The following is a 16,668-nucleotide window of genomic DNA, read 5'->3' as shown; positions in this document are numbered from 1 at the left end:
ATTTCATCAGATGTGGGCCCCCTCAAAAGAGTGGTGCATCGTCCTACTCTACACAAGGGCAGTGACAAGCGTATTGAGTAATGTGACAGAAAATCATGAAGTAACAACTCAGTATGGTATATCCATTGTTTCTAAATCCTACCACTAATGAGAGACTCCAAATAAAATTGATCAGCCACCGGTTTCTGCATCACATCATGTTTAGTACATGCATACATCATTTCTTGTGAATTGGTATACTATTTTAAATGTTGTACGTGAAAGACCGGCCTATCTGCATTAACCAACACAATGCAAATGCTTAATGCCTATTACTGACAAAAATGTCAGTCATTAAAGCATATCATTCAAACAACGGCATGCTGTAAGCGACTGGACTAATATCCAATTAAGGTGTAAAATCACCCAGTATGACTGACAGGCTGAAAAACAAACCATGAACAAAACAGAAGATGATTTGTTATATTACTCTGAACACATATGGTGCTGAAATTGCTGGCACGGACATTTCGAGAAGAAGTTTGTAATTCAATTTATTTGTTATTGGCAAAAATCACAAATTTGCCTAAGAGGGCTTTACAATCTATACACATAAGACATCCTCTGTCTCAGGACCTGACATCAGAACAGGAAAAATTCCCCCCAAAAAACATTTAACTGGGAGACAAAAAAGGAAGAAACCCATTAAATGCATATCATTTAAATAATTCATATAATGTTACTAGTAAGCAGAATAATTATGAAAAAATAGGATTAATAATAACAGCATCAGTGGATAAAGTAGAAGATGAACGACAATAAAAGCATGACGGGTTTTGGTAATAGTAACGTGACGAATAATAATAGTGATAGTTGCAGTTAGTGTCAGCAGAGCCACGGCACGAGCCACGACCACGACCGAAAGCATATTAGGTGATATTACATCCATTGCACACGCACATCCCTCTGCTGCATGACGTATTAACATTTACTTTACCAATATTAAAAAAATATCATCATTAAGTGTCGTATTAATTATATAGGTAGTCACATGTGAATATGTCCGTAGAATCCATTAGATGTCCCTTTAATGAAGCAGAGACATGGCGCACCAGTGTGACCCACGACAGTGTGGGGACTCCTGCAGCATCTCACGCTGTGTGGGACCGTTGTGTCGCTTTGCTCGGCGGAGGGATACAAAACCAATGTCATCGTGGTGCTAAGGCTTTTGCAAACCAAAAATGTCTGCCTAAGGGAAACTCGTAACTGATATAAGGGGAAATTTACCCAAGTATTGCCGCTTAAAGCCACATTTTGCTCTTGAGGCGTATTGCAAGACAGCGTGTCTTCGCCAGATCACCTTAGTCGGGATTTTAATCGGAAGAAAAAGGTAAAATATCAGTGCGAGTTCACCAGAAGCTTTCGGACCAGTGGAAGAAGTTGGGAGTTGAAAAAAGACCCTCACTGCGTTTTGTATTCTGGAGCAGGATATTCAGACTATCATTTGAAAAATGTGTTTGTCTGAGTCTCTTATTTTGACCCAGCATGTAAGTGAAGTCTCACTCGTTGGAGAAAGAAGTCTGCTCCGTACTTCAGGTCTTCACGCGCTGCAGCTCGTCGCTAAAAGGTTTATAAATGAACCAGGAGCGAGCAGCTAGCAAAGGGACGCTATGCGCCTCAGCAAACGCTCACCCTCGTTTTGCTCGTGAAGTCCGCCGCACAAACCACTGACATTACCGTCGTCAGCCTCATCAGCGAGTTACATAAACGTCGCTGGTGCCAGAGAGACAAATTGTTCCTGCAGCGGTGTGATTGATGATGCAGGTCTTTAACCGGCGATGGCATCCACGCGTGCCTCTTTTTTAAATACACTTAAGGTGCGGACTAAATGTTTGCACCATTTTAATTCAATCCGCCACAATGTGGCCGGACTGTCGGCGTCTCTATTTGCGGCAATGCCAGAGGCAACTTAACTTCTCCGCGGTGGTCTGTCCTCTGCGTCCATAACAGTCACCGCTCGTGGAGTCGCTTCCTGTGGCGCTCCGCTGTTGCGCGCAGCAGCCACGCTGTGACCTGATGGGCTGTGTTTTCTTCAGGTTTCCAGATCGCCAGGATGAATCCTCAGCAGCGGATTGCCGCTCTCGGAACAGACAAGGAATTAAGTGACCTGCTGGATTTTAGTGCGGTAGGATTACTTTAAAAAAAACAAACTATTTTTTTTTGGTCTTTACCTCTTGGTGCCATGCAGCTCTGATGGCGTTTAAAGGTGTGAGGACCACATCGGCTAAAGCGTGACTAATTGATCAGTTCATATCAATGGGGGCTAATAAGATTTGACAGACTATCCTTGATGTTTTCTGAAACTCAAAAGCTAGTTTCAGGATAATTGCAGCACATACTGTGAATGTTTGCTTTTGCACTGTTGAGTATTTTCTCTAATTGAATGTCCATATTCTTCATTTCAGATGTTCTCTCCACCTGTAAGCGGAGCGAAAAACAGGCCCACCACACTGGGAAGCAGTCAGTTCACTGCACCAGGTAGGATCCATCAAAGCCACTTCAGTAAAACGTCTGATATATGGTGTTAGTTTCCAGTCTTGCATTGCATGTGATGCTTCTCTGTGTGCTCTAGTCCGTCTGGAACTACAGTGGAGTGTTGTATTAAAGATGCAAACAAAGCACTGGTCTAGTTCATGGATATTTGTAAATGTTTTGGTGATCTAACTATCATCTTGGTGCAAAACAGTGAATTATGTTTTGCTGTACTGTCAGATTCATAAATAAGGTGTCAATCGGTTAGTTTTAGCTGCTTTGATCAAAGTGTGTTATTAGGTGTCAAGTGCAGAGCTCCGTCTTCAATGTAATAATGTATCTCTTTTAATGGAATCATTTAAATATATTTTAATACACAAACATGCCATCTAAACTAATAATAACAAACACATACTAACTACAAATTTCTCAGAAAATGTGAATTGATAAGAATTATGCTGATGGAAATAACCCAGTGTAGTTACAGCAAACTATCATCATTATCGGATTACTCTGTATTTGTTTGCATTTACGTAAACATAACTGATACTAGATGGGAATATTGATTGTTTTTTCTCTCTATGATTTCACTGTTGCGTTCATTTTGCACAAAAGTTCTTAATAAAATTTGCTGAATGTGAAGTGATGTGAAGTGACCAATATCCAGATAGAAGGTTTTGCTCATATCGCCCAGCTCCGAGTGGTGAAGTGTTCCAAGAAACAATACTGTTCTTTTCAAGGTTTTTTGTGAGGTGCGTTGGAGGCACTTTTTTAATCAGGTTAATTAATATGTCAAAGTGAGATGCAATCAGAAATGGAGCTGCCTCGTGAACAGTAGTGTAGTTTCAGGGGATTGTGAGACATCCTCTCATTGAGTTATTCTCGTGTTTTTTTAAATGAACAATTAGCAGTTTGATAATTGGCACACACACTGAACTGTCTTTTGCACTAATTACTGGTCGTTTTTTGTTTATCTATGAAGCATCTTGACTTGATGGATGGATGGTTTGGTTGTAATAACAATAGCTCAGATTGCCTGCTTCTGGATGGCTTCCCAGCTATAAATGCTACAGGACATTAATCCAAAGCACATCTATTGTCTGACGTGCTACTAAAGAAAATCAACAATCAAGCATTATGTTTTCTGAAAGCATGTTTTGTGTGCGATCCACAAAGCCTCGTTGTAGTCAGTTATCTGTGAAACTAAAGACACACACTTAGTGGAAACTAAACGAAAAGACAAAGGAACGAGAACAGAGCTGTCTCACATGGCTTATGTTGTTGTGAGGATTCATTTTAGAATACTGAACTGTGTGTGTGTGTGTGTGTGTGTGTGTGTGTGTGTGTGTGTGTGTGTGTGAGTGAGAGGGAGCTCTCTTCAGTAAAATAAGGTCAAATCTACTTTGATGTCACCTGATGTTCATTTTATTTAAGTCTTTAGGTTGTTTTTTTTGGATAGAGGTGTATTTATTAACCTGTTCACCAAAATATCCCTTTTTTTAATATAATGTACTCAAGTACAGCAACTTCACAATCACTGCAGCCTTAAAAATACAAAAAACAACAACTACATTTTAACAAAAAGGTCAAAGTCAAGATTTTTGCATCAATAGATATGGGTGTAAATAATAAGCTCAGTGTCATGAGTGACTATTACATTTTTCAAAAGCCAAGTTGTGAAAACATATAAAGTGAAACTTTTAAATCTTGAGGGTTGATAGTTTGCAGATAACCAGACTACATAAAATGCAAATACACTAGAATGACCACAACATGTATGACATGTACTTTAATTAGAAAGCATGGCTGCGTGTGCTTCATGATTTAATATAGTAAGACGTTGACATCATGTGGACAGCCGCCCTTCGGTCGGGCCTTACACTCTGTGACTTCAAAAAAGACACCATCAGCAGCGCGGTGCTTTTTGTCTGGAACAGAAAAGAATCGGAGGCTGTCAGGAGAATTGCGCTCATTGTTGTCACTGTGTTGTCTGGTCAACAGCTTTGTGCTTTACAAACACAGTCTAAATGTACCAATTGCACTGAGACCAAAAGATATATCCATAAAACATATATTGTACATGAAAAGAAGATTTTGTTTCCAACATACTGTTATTTTACTGTTAACTAGATATTGTCTGTAAAACTGAAATACCAGTCTAAATATAATTTAAAAATGTTTCTAAATCCCAACCATCTGCAATGGCCTAAAAAACAAACTTGGCAGGAACTACTGGATCATTAACAATTTAAACTTCATTGGTAGAAGGCAGCCATAATAAACATATCAAAGATGAGTTAGTATGGTATTTTGTTGATAGTAGATGGTCAGAAAGAAAATAGTTGGACAGCCTCAAAACAATGGAAGATAATTTTGTTTTTGTAGTCGATCTTGATCCAGGGTTTCAATAACTCAACAGACCTAAAGATATTAGACATCAGATTTATTTTTAACTTCTGAATGGATTAAAGCTTCAGGAGGTTAATACCATGGTCCGACCAATAAGGTATTTGAGGCTCATGCTGATCTTGAGTTGGTTATTTTAGGAAATCTTTCTCAACATAAACAGAATGTTGATACTCATCCTTTAGTGTTTTCCCCTGAAGTGTCACAGATATCTATACGATGATACCTGGGATCTGCTATCTGGTGATCATGGGTGTATATGATGAGTGACATTAAGTTAATGTTTAGGATAAACTATCTTGTGGTGACACTCTTTCTAAATGACCTTAAACATAGTTTAGCATTTCTGTACTATTTCCTGTCCGTTGCTGGCCTGAAAAAGCTTATGGTTGGGAATCATTATTTTTCGATTTTGTAAAATTTTGTATGAAACGGAATTATGCAAAACCTAACCACTATCATGTCAGAAATAATGATGTGCAAATGAACTGCTTCACCTCAGCAGTGTATCAGGCCTACAGTGGGTAAAATCCCTCCTTCCTCCAGCCCCGGTATGTGTTCCTGTGTCTCTAATCCTCAAGGAAAGGGAAGAAGCACCTACATAAGTGATTGTGAACATAAGGCAAGTGAGTGTGCAGACAGAAGTGTGGAAATTGCAGGGAATGAGAGTTTGGATTATTGCATCTCAGCTGGGCAGAGCCATATAATTGAGGCAGAGTGGGGATGGCAAGACCCTTCAAACGTGTGCCAGAGAGAGATGGATTGGAAAATAAACCGAAAGTGGCTCTAACAGAGATTCATCATTTCTCCCTTACAGCTGTGTTGATGATGCACATTTGATGAGGCCATTGACTGGTGCAGGGTAGTGGGGCAGTGGGTGGCTGCTATTGAAGAGGTGATTTTCATTTTGTGGCATGTAGTGGAACACTTGTTAGCTGTGACGAGCAGCTAGTAGGTTGGTTTGTCAGTCAGTTGGATGCCAAAATTAAAAAGCTACAAAGAGCCTCACTCTGAAATCAGCTTTTTGCGAAAACCAAAGGTCAGAGGGCTTGGGCTGCACTTCCATGTGAATCATTACTCAAAGATAAAGATTTAATTAATCCTAACTAGGTTGAGTATTTACGAGCCTTGTACTAATGTTAAATTGAATACTTTGATTTAATCCATTACAGTGAAGATAAACACAACACAGAGATTTGTATTGTTCTTCAGCACACGCTCAAGTTTAAAAAAAATACTGTTGTCTTAATTTAAGTGTATTAAAGTTTGACTTGACTTTGACTTTTTACTGATGTATATCAGAAAGCAAATAACTTGGTTTGTGTATTCCTCTAAAAGTAGTTTGGACGTCCCTGGTCCGTATTTACTTATGTCCGGACAATTTCAGGCTGTAAAGACGAGATACTACACAGCCACCGAGACTCTTGCCATGGCTGGACTTACCTTTTTCTATTCTATTCATTAACTGTTTTGTTCTTGTGAGCTAAGGTTTTACTTCACATTCTTCATTCATATACATGTGCTTGTTGCAGTCATTGTTTTTTTTAATCATTAGTGCTGCTCACAGTTAATTTATACAGGAAACCAAATCAGGTCAAAAGTTAGCAAGGCAGGAGTTTATTTTGGATTTGTTTGCATTAACGCAGACATCAATTCAACTTGATTCAAGAAGGCAGGTCTTCAACTAATTACAGTGCAGTCATAGTACTGCAGTAGTACTCGTAGTATATACTTTTCCATCCCTCATCAAACAAATGTAACAACCCTCCATCAGTTTATTTGCACAGAAGGATTATACATTTATTTTAGGTCATAGGAAACTTGTTTGTGCTGCGAATTAGGTTAACTCGTTTTTAAATGTCTGATATTTCTCATTTCTCATTTTATTCAAGATGCCGTCCGGACCAGAAGCTTTTCTGTCTTTCTTTTTTCAGCCCGGTAGTTTTACTGCCAACTCTTTTTGAGTGACGGAAAGTATGTGATGTCAGAAGAAATGAGGTTTTATAAATTCCTCAATGAAAATGTTTATCCTTGGGTCTGAATGTATTTAATGTTGTTAAAGAGGTTATGGGAAGCATGTGAAAACACCTCTAGGGTTTTCGTGTTTCATACTGTAACATGTAAGTTCTATTTAACTATTTGTCCTAAGATAAATTGTTTGGTCAGTGTAAATGTGGAGGTGTTGTAAAACTGTATATGTAATAGGATTTATATCTTGTTTTTAAATATCTTTTATTGTTTTTCTATAATTTTCTGTATTATCCAAAACCATTTGGTTTTTATCTGTAATTTCTCTGTATGTCTCCACTTAAGATAAAACATACAATTCAACTTGCCAATTAATAAAACCAAACATCTATTCTTAGGTCTTTTGTGGCAAATCATAAACTGATTTGATCCTCATGTAAAAAAGAAAAAATCCCTCTACTTTCTATGTTTGTATTAATTGATAACAATGACAACAACAAAAATAAAAACACTGGTAAATTGATCATTTAATGCACATTGTTGATGTGAACTGCTTTCTCACCTGCAGTTTAGTTCATTCATATACAAATATGCATTGTTGCTCTTTACTTCAGATCGTATCTGCATATTCTGACATACCTTCTGCAAATATAAAGTCGCACAGACCGACAGGTAACTCATTGATTGGACAGTTTGTTTCATCACCAGCACCACATGGATCTACATGGGGGAATCCAATTCTGATGACTGACAGCAGTTTGCTGCACTTTAATACTTCTGCGCTCACAAAGAGCTCACTCAGAAAGCATGAGCCTCATTTGCGTTATAAGACAAGTCAAGTGAATGTTATGAATCAGGTAGAGAAAGAGATGTCTTGTCCTGCAATATATATCGGAGACTATTATTGCGCCGTAGTTCGTTTTAACTGAAGCAACAGATTGCATGTGAAAGCACTGTTCAGAGAAAAAAGATTGTCTTCTCAGTGTGTAACTTTGTGTTTTGTCTTATAGATCGGAAACTGACATGATACAGTGTTAATGGTGGTGAAATTGTGAATTTTACCTTATTTTGCCAAATATCAGTAAGCTGAAGTTTTGCAATGCTCGGCCATGTTGCATGAGAACGCCTCAGTGTGTCTAAATTCTGTCTTGCTGAATTGGGAGAGTGCAGCTTTTTATGAATGACCCAGTGGAGACGGTGAGAAAGAAGCGTCTGTGATAATAGCAAAGCTTTATGCCCTCAACTGTTACCACAGGTTTATGGCATCATTAAGATAATTCTATTATTCTTGATCTTTTGAGATCTGCCACACAATTTACTAGATGTGTTCCTCTTCCTTGTCATACGTAAAATATGTTATGGAGAATATTGTGTATAGCAGTCTCACCTGCATAATAAATAATGCATGTGCACACACAATTATCAATAGCCAATAAAACATGTTTTATATTGTAGATAAAAAATGTTATAAAGAATAGATGCCATGGCCGCTTTAGTTACACTTTCAATGAATCGGACTTAAATTGCTTGTCAAGGTACTTTCAGGTCATTCAAGGATACTAAATGTATTGGCCTTATGGCCTGTCATAAAATACTAGAATATTTTTTTTATGCAAGTACTTTGCACGTTGCGTTGTAAATTCCATCACAAAGTGGGTTGCATGAGAGGACAAGTCATGTAAATGCATAATATTGAATCCTCACGCAGTGTTGGGAGCAGGCCAGGCCCAAGCAAGAAAATGTACATTATAACTTTCATTAAGGTAGGATTTATTCCAGTAATGTTGCATTAAACTGCATTTGTTTTTGAGAGGTTTACCTAATAAACTGAGTGTATGTTCATCAGGTGTTCAGCAACCTTGTCTGTACTTGGCAAGTTGGGTACATTTGAGGTATATGAGCTTTTTATGATGCCTGGTAGCTGCCTCGAGAAAAGAGGTGTGTTGAGATGTGTTTGTGTAAAACCAAATCAGTGAGTTGCTTAAAGAAGCTACAAAGCTCAGAAGAGCTGCAGAGTTGGGTGATAATTCATTGTGGAAGGGATTTCAACGTTACACACATGAATAAATATCGATTATAGCTTTTGAGGAATATGTGTGAGAAAGAAAAGGATACCCTGTTTCCTGATTGTGTGCATCTTCTGCCGCAGAATACTTTACAGTAGAGCTGCTGGTTCTCCCAATTCATTAGACCTACATTACAGACATTGTATTTGTGTTTCTCCCTTTTGTAAGTAATCTTATTGTGCTGCTTGTCTGCCTGTGTTCGGAGAAGAGAGGAGGCCCTTGAGCCGGTGGGAGATGGTAATTAGACGAGATGACAGCTACTGGCCCAGAGAGCAAACGCTGACCATTGTTACATTCAGTGTGTAAAAAGACCTCAGTTGGGCTACGAAATGTCACATTGCTGTTGTCACATCACCAAAGTTTACACCCATGTGCTCTTACAAATATACGTTGAATTACAGTAGTAGGTTTATCTATTGCAGCAAATAAAGGAAGTGAGACTTTTGGGGAAAATAATATCTCTCTCTCTCTTTAGATAGATAGATAGATAGATAGATAGATAGATAGATAGATAGATAGATAGATATTAAATTAAGCCTGTGACTTTTAGCTGTGTGAGAGCAGCAAAACAACATGTTTGTCAAGGTGAAACTTCTCTATAACCCCTGCGGCGTGATTTCTGGTGAAAAAAATGCCACAGACTTTCAGGTTAAGTATATAATTAGATTTCTGAATAAGAATAAATTGGCTGCTGTAGTTGAACATTCATTTATAATATAAAATTGTCACCCACATTGTCTACAAAATGTGTAATTGATCACATTGGCATTGTTTTACCATTTACAGACCTGAAAACCCCTGTCGTACTGCTTTTTCATCAATTTCCTGACAGGTGCTCGGTTTGAAATGATTGGGTTTAGTGATGCATACGAAGCCCTTGTGAAGCGGCAGAGTTTGACCTAAAGCCGAGGACTCGTCCACGTGTGTTGATCTGTCATCACAGGAGTTTACTCTGCAGATTGTACTTCTGCTTTTACTGGAGTTGTTTGTTTCAGTCGTGCTTCTTGGATTGTTTGCTTAACCTTGCTGCTTGGAGCCAACTCAGCGCATATCATTTGTTAAGTTTTAAGATAAAAAAAAATTAACTTGATATTAAAAAGTTGTTGCTTGCTGTATTAGTTTTCAGAGCATACACAATTTCTTTAAACCTGATATTTTTTTATTTGAATTTGAAAGTGAACATGAACAGGGTATTGTATTTTACTGAGGCAGATTACATCACAACAGGGACAATCAATAGCTAACAATATTGTTTCAAACAGCAACTACAATTGAGGCACCACATATTTTTACAGACTATATCTCATAAATCAGATTCCAAAGATCTGATAGTATATTATTCAATATATGCCAGATGGTCTTTGCTGTTGCTTGCAGTTATTCATTGTATTTGTTTATCTGTTTGACTTTTGAAGATAGATGTTTTCTTTTATTTAAAAATGAGTTTCATCAAGTTTTAGTGCTCAGCTCTCTGGAAGTAGCCTGGTGTGCATCAATGCCAAATCATGAAGTTGTAAACCGCTTTTTAGTATACCAAAGTGCACGAAACAATGCCTTTTGTTAGTCATGACTTATATAGAGCAAACTCAATTTCATCATGGAAAATATTATTTTTTCTGTCATGAAGCAATTTCTAAACTGAAAAAAGAATAGTTAGGCTGTACAATCCTGCCCCTATTGAAGATAATATGTAATATAACATTTTGTACTTGAGATGTTAATCAAACTTGACATAAGCCCGCCCTTTTGATCATTCGTTGCATTTTTTTCTGTCAGCTATGCAATTATTTCCTTGAGTAATCCTTTTTTGTTTTAAATGTCAGAAAATATGGAATTCACATCTTGGTATTTTTGCCAAGTGATTACTCAATTATCAATGTAATTGCCAAGTCATTTTAAATAAATGAATCACCTTATAGTTTCACTAATTACATTTTTTGTATTTTTTTCCGAGCCCTTATTCTCCTAAAGAAACATACAAAACAGGTCTTTTTCTAAGCGTAGGATTGTCTGTATTTGATGTTTTTAAACATAACATAAAAGTCAAATCACTGGGACACTGCATACACCTGTGTATTTAATGACCAGCATTGTATTTGTCATTGTGATGCAGCTGTTCTTTACTTCTTCATCGTGCCGCTATCTGAGACAGGAGCAGAATATGGAGATACACACTGTATGCACATGAAACTATGTGAGTAACCTTTACTTTCTGACCGAGTCATGCGTCGCTCTCTCTGACAGGTATGGATGAGCCGACCAACCAAGCATCTTGGGCCCCAGGTGGTGAGGCCAGTCCGTCCTATGAGTCCTCCCGGGTAAGACGACCCTCATCGTAACACCTCTGAATGGCCTTTCTGCTCCACAGCACATCATTTAACACTCATTACATCAAATCGGTACATTCACCATGTTTTAGTCTCACCTTATCCAGACTACCAGTCATGTTGTATGACCTGTAACAGACACATTTCTCTGTGACAGAAAGGACTTGTTAATGTAGTCATGGCTGGTGGAATAGATATTTTTGCATTTAGTAAAATATTTTATACAGAAGGTAGGAAACCCTTACTGGAATCTGATATTATTGTGGAATCAAGCTTCCGTTTAGTCATAGAGGTCTGTTAAAATAATTAATTGAGCGAATAACTATGCTTTTGATCATTATGATGTAAAATAACGCGCTGTTTGTGCATTTAAAAACTGTCTGTCAACTGCAGGTGATTCATGGTTTTAAGCAGGTTTGAATGGAATTTACTGACCGCCGTTTGAGATGTTGATGTATGAATGATAAATACATCTGACAGCTGGAAGCTCTTTGTTTGACTGGTTTTCCTGAGCTCACAAAGGGTTTACACATACTCAGTATCTTTGTAGACATTGTATTTCTTACTGAAAATGGCACCCAGTTACTATTTGATGGGTCTCGATAGCTGCCAGAGGCAAATACACCAACCTATATTTTGAAGGACTGTTGGAAGTATGAAGAGTTTTCTGTTGCACATCCAAACAATCACTTGTCCATATACAGTATATATACAGTATTTATTCAACAACATAAAAAATAAAAAAATATTCTGCACTAAGCTTTGAGAAGGTTGGTCTTCTGTGCAGCCTCAATACTTCAGATTATACTATGATATGGGTGTTGGCTAGTGATCACAGATTTAAACAAAAGAAGAAAATAATATATTATAAAATTATATTTTTAAATAAATTGACTAGTCTGTATAATGCGAAGTGAATTGTTGCTATTGACTTAAAAACAGGGACAAGGCATAATACAATTATTGCACCAAAGAATCAATGAATGTGTAATGCATTCATAGAATATTATTATTATTATTATTATTATTATTATTATTATTATTATTATTATTATTATTAATAATAATAATAATAATAATAATAATGATAATAATGATGATTGATGTCAGTGAATAAACTGTGCATATTAAACTGCATCTCTGTGGTTGAGTGAGAACATCTCACTGTTGGTGTGAGCAAGTGTGAACAGCTCTCTCCTTGTTTGTTTGTCCCTCACACATTGGTTGTTCTAGATGCCCTGTATGAATTTCATTTAATGTCAATCTCCTGTCACTTTCAATTAGATTTCAGTTAAATGTCAGAGCCACTCGGGCTGCGTTACCTTGTTTATTTCTCTGTGCCCTTCCCGAATGAACATCTACAGGCTATAGTAACAAAGGCAGCTTGATTTGAATTATAAGACAGAGACACTTGAGATATCTATGCTCCAGGTGTATATAAATGAGTGTTTCTGACATTGCAAGGCACAGCATCAGCCAGCAGACAGCTGTTTGCATCACCATAAGGCACTAAAACAAGCGCATGCCACACTCTATACACACGCACACACGCACACGCGCACACACACACACACACACGCACACGCACACGTACACACACACACACACACACACGCACACTTCTATATACACCATATTGATATGAAATGGATTTCTATAGCCGATATTAAATACTGTATATTCTGCTATTTATTCCGCGAGCTATATTCCTTATGAACCTCAGTAGTCTAGAATATTCTGTTTAAATTATTTTAGTTTTTTCAATAAAAAAAATGACCATATTCCCTCCATGATTATCAATAATGAATTGCTGACCATTGAATCACAGTTAACAATGTATTTATTGATGATGCACAAGGTTTTTAATAATGGAGCTCAGGTGTGTGTGTTGTAGACAACATTTTACAGCGAATCCACGCTGATTACGTAACTCGTATTCCATAGTGCATGTTTTTCCCCGCAGATGGTTTGATTTCTGCAAATTTTTTGACAATAAAAATAAGCCAGAGAACAATATGACTCTTGCTCACACGGTCAATAGATTTTTCTTGAATATTAATGTCAGAACTGTGTTCATACTGTCTCACAACTACATTTATATTGATGTGTTATCTGCAAGCATTGAGGGTCATGGAGGGCTGGAGCCAATCAGCTGAACTGGAGACAGTGTTCACTTGGACGAATCGTCAGACTATCGCTGACGAATATTTTGTGTTTTTATTGCTCTAAAGACCTCAAGAAAGGCATCTGCAGTAAACTGACAAAACACATCATGATATGTAATGTAAGTGGGCAGACTGGCTTAATATAGACCTGTAATACCACAGACGACTTTCTCTATTGCGAATTAAGCATACATCTTGCATTGTACTGCTATTCCAAACCATGTTTTGCCACCATTTATAAAAAAGAGGGGGGTTGAAGGTTTTTGCTGAACTTTTGGCAAGAGGCTCACATTAACTCTAATCTTACATCTTAAATCACAATCTTAAAGTGCCATTTCAATCAGATATTATTAAAGGACTCATTATAACTTGATAACGCTGACTTCCAAGGAAATTGTGCTCTGAATGCTGCATATTAAAAATGACGCATGGCGGTAAAGGTGACGGTGAATTGCAGGCTTTAAAAGTTGAACAATAGCCATAAGATAGGATCTAGACTATTTTAATACTGACACTGATCTGACTTGCTGGCTTTAATGGTTGAATAATATGCTCATAATGTATGAAAAATGTGGGACATTGTAAGGCTTCAATAGAGTTTCTAGCTGAAAGTATGAATAGGTAGACAGAAAAACAACAAATGCTTGAAAAACGGTGATTGTTAACGTCCTGTATTTTTGTGTTTGTGTTTGTGTGTGTGTGTGTGTGTGTGTGTGTGTGTGTGTGTCTGTCGAACTGCACTAATTAGCTCATCTCAATCAGCTGCAATTAAACATTGCCATGGTGATGGTAGCAGCTCAGTGACTCCTTGGTCAGACGAGCTGAGGCGCACCACTCAACGCCCTGGTTTTACAGTCAAAAACCAGGAATGACTGCAGAGCGCGTTTCTGAACACTTTGGTCTCAGTTTCCATGAACGTCAGTGCGTCACATCCTTGGCACTCCTGTCGCTTTAACTCTCACAGTGCCAAAATGTTGAAGTCAGTTTGTTTGCATTAGCGACATTGAAAGAGAATAGAGTTCTCTTCATGAAAGATTAGGATATTTTTATGGTTTGAATGGGGTTTCTAATGTAGCCAAAAGTATGAATGATACGGATAATAGTGACTGGAGAAGAATTGAGAATGCATTAAGTCTGAAAATGTTCCACTTCTGAACATTGGGTCTGTTCATTTGAATGTGGAAAGTTAAACACATTCAGTGATAACAGAAATAACCGGACTGTTTGATGTTCAAACAAAGTTTCTACATAAAATTTTTGAAAAACACAAGTGTGCTTTCATGACTCAAACTTTTGCATATTTGCAGAGGTGATCATGACCCTGAGATTTTAAGATGTCTTCTTGTCATTCTCTTCTCCTTGATTTTGAAAGTCGGTGGTAAAAGGCTAACAGTGTGTATTAAATTGTAGAACAAGCTTGGATATTATTCTTTCAGGTGTGAATATTGCCCTTACTCTTAAGAGTTTTTTTAGGATTGACTAGTTTCATTGAATTATTATCTTACTAAAATGCTCTATTCACATTATCTGTCCAAGGCTTTGGGAAGAAATTAGTGCGTCCTCTTTCAGTCTGTTAAGAAGGGGATTCGGTCTTGTCCCTGAGCTTGTTTGAGCGGGTGAGCTATGAGTGTGTGTGTGATCAGTCAACTGTGAACAGTACTGAGTCCCGCCACGCTGACCTTGGCTTCCAGCCAGCCGCTGTATCCTGGGCAGCTGTGGCTGTAGGCTGGCGGTCTGACAGTAGGGGCTGTGCCCATCGCCACCGCACGACAACCCCCACTTCCCCAGTGCCCTGCCCCGACTTGATACCTGACCCCACACGCATCCATCACGACCATATCATCACGTCCCAAACTGCCACATGCAGCCACACGCTCACCTGGGACCCCAGCACAGTGTGAATCAGATGATTTTTTAAAAAGTTGTAGCGAGTGAATGGAGGAAAAGGTCTGCGCGCTGCCACAGTGATCTGACAGTTATTTAGCCAATAGTGCCAATGCTGCCCTGTGGCGGCGATGACAGCGTGTGTTAGTGTCTCAGATAGATGTAGGCCACTCGTGTTTGGGAATGAGAAGGGATCTGTGATTGATGATCCAACAGTCTCAGATGTTTACATTGACACACACACACACACACACACACACACACACACACACACACACACACACGCAATAGGCCTGGATTGACACTGGTGGTCATAACAATTAAAGAACTTGTTGATGAATGATCAAGTGCTTTCTAATATTTCGTCAAAGGATTAGTTTTACTTTTTGGGAAACTTTATTTGTGGCAAAGAGTTTGGTGATCACTACCACTCTATGATGTGTCTGTTTAAAACTTATTTAAACCTAGTTGAGCCCCAGCATTTTTCTCAAAAATTCCAGATTGTTTTGCATACCCATACTAAATACAAAATATCTCCTCAATTACAAGGGCTATTTGAAAAAAAAAAAATATAATACAAAAACACGTGTGAAACTAGTTGAGAGGTTTATATAGCAGTATATGTGTTACTGGTTTATCAATCTTCTTATCCAATTCGCTGTCAAATGTTGAACTATTCCTTTAAGTCTGTAATTTGAAACATTTTCTTGTTTTGCTGCAGAAGAGAGGAGATGTTTTTGCCTGCTTACGTTAGCTGTGTAAGCCTGTGTGTGTTAGCTTGCTCGAGCCTCTCTCACAGGGCTGTTGTTGTTATTGAGTCTGTTCATGGTGTGATTAACAGTGTGTGCGGCCTGGCAGGAACACAATAGAGAATCTCTGAGGATTCCCTCGACACAGCGCCCCACTGCCTTTGAAATTACTCCATCACCATCCACTCATAAAAAAAGATGGATAATAAGATTTACTTTTTTTTATTTTTTAGACTGTATGTTGAATGCAAAGGGTATGAGTTGTTGAAAATAGCTCTATGGAAATGCAAACCCACTGCTACTCGGTCCCTCTGGTTGAAGTTAATGTAGTTTAGGGAGATGTATTTGACTGAAGCACAGGAGGATTTTCACAGGGCTTGGGATTAGCACTGTAACAGACTATCTTTTATTACATAGGACCCTGAGTTTCAAGAACCATACTGTGACCGATATTTAGACCTAAGCCCCCGAAGCTGATAACTGTCATGAAAAGGAACTGTTAAGCTGAAGGAGAAAAAGGCATTTTTTTAAGCTGCAGGTACCTGGGAATGATATGGGATTGGATCTTTTTGTTTCTCTCTTTTCTATGTAA

At 38.0% G+C, this 16,668-nt stretch overlaps 1 protein-coding gene across 3 annotated transcripts in view; it reads left to right on the top strand.

The window, feature by feature from the left end:
* The first annotated feature begins 1,171 nt into the window (after positions 1–1,171).
* tcf12 (transcription factor 12) overlaps positions 1,172–16,668 on the top strand; it is a 68,734-nt gene continuing 53,237 nt past the window's right edge. The window contains exons 1-4 of one of the 3 annotated variants that reach the window (XM_068575522.1): positions 1,172–1,369; positions 2,076–2,164; positions 2,445–2,517; positions 11,196–11,269. In XM_068575522.1, coding sequence (XP_068431623.1) covers positions 2,093–2,164; positions 2,445–2,517; positions 11,196–11,269 — 219 coding nt within the window. In that variant the 5' untranslated portion in view covers positions 1,172–1,369; positions 2,076–2,092. The remainder of the gene's footprint in view (positions 1,370–2,075; positions 2,165–2,444; positions 2,518–11,195; positions 11,270–16,668) is intronic. The other 2 variants (XM_068575442.1, XM_068575605.1) reach the window with 2 other exon arrangements.

The sequence above is a fragment of the Clinocottus analis genome, unplaced genomic scaffold (genome assembly GCF_023055335.1).
Source record: "Clinocottus analis isolate CAN_PGR_092001 unplaced genomic scaffold, fCliAna1.0.p SCAF_1, whole genome shotgun sequence".
Lineage (NCBI taxonomy): Eukaryota > Metazoa > Chordata > Actinopteri > Perciformes > Cottidae > Clinocottus > Clinocottus analis.
This window is presented reverse-complemented; position numbering and strand designations above follow the sequence as displayed.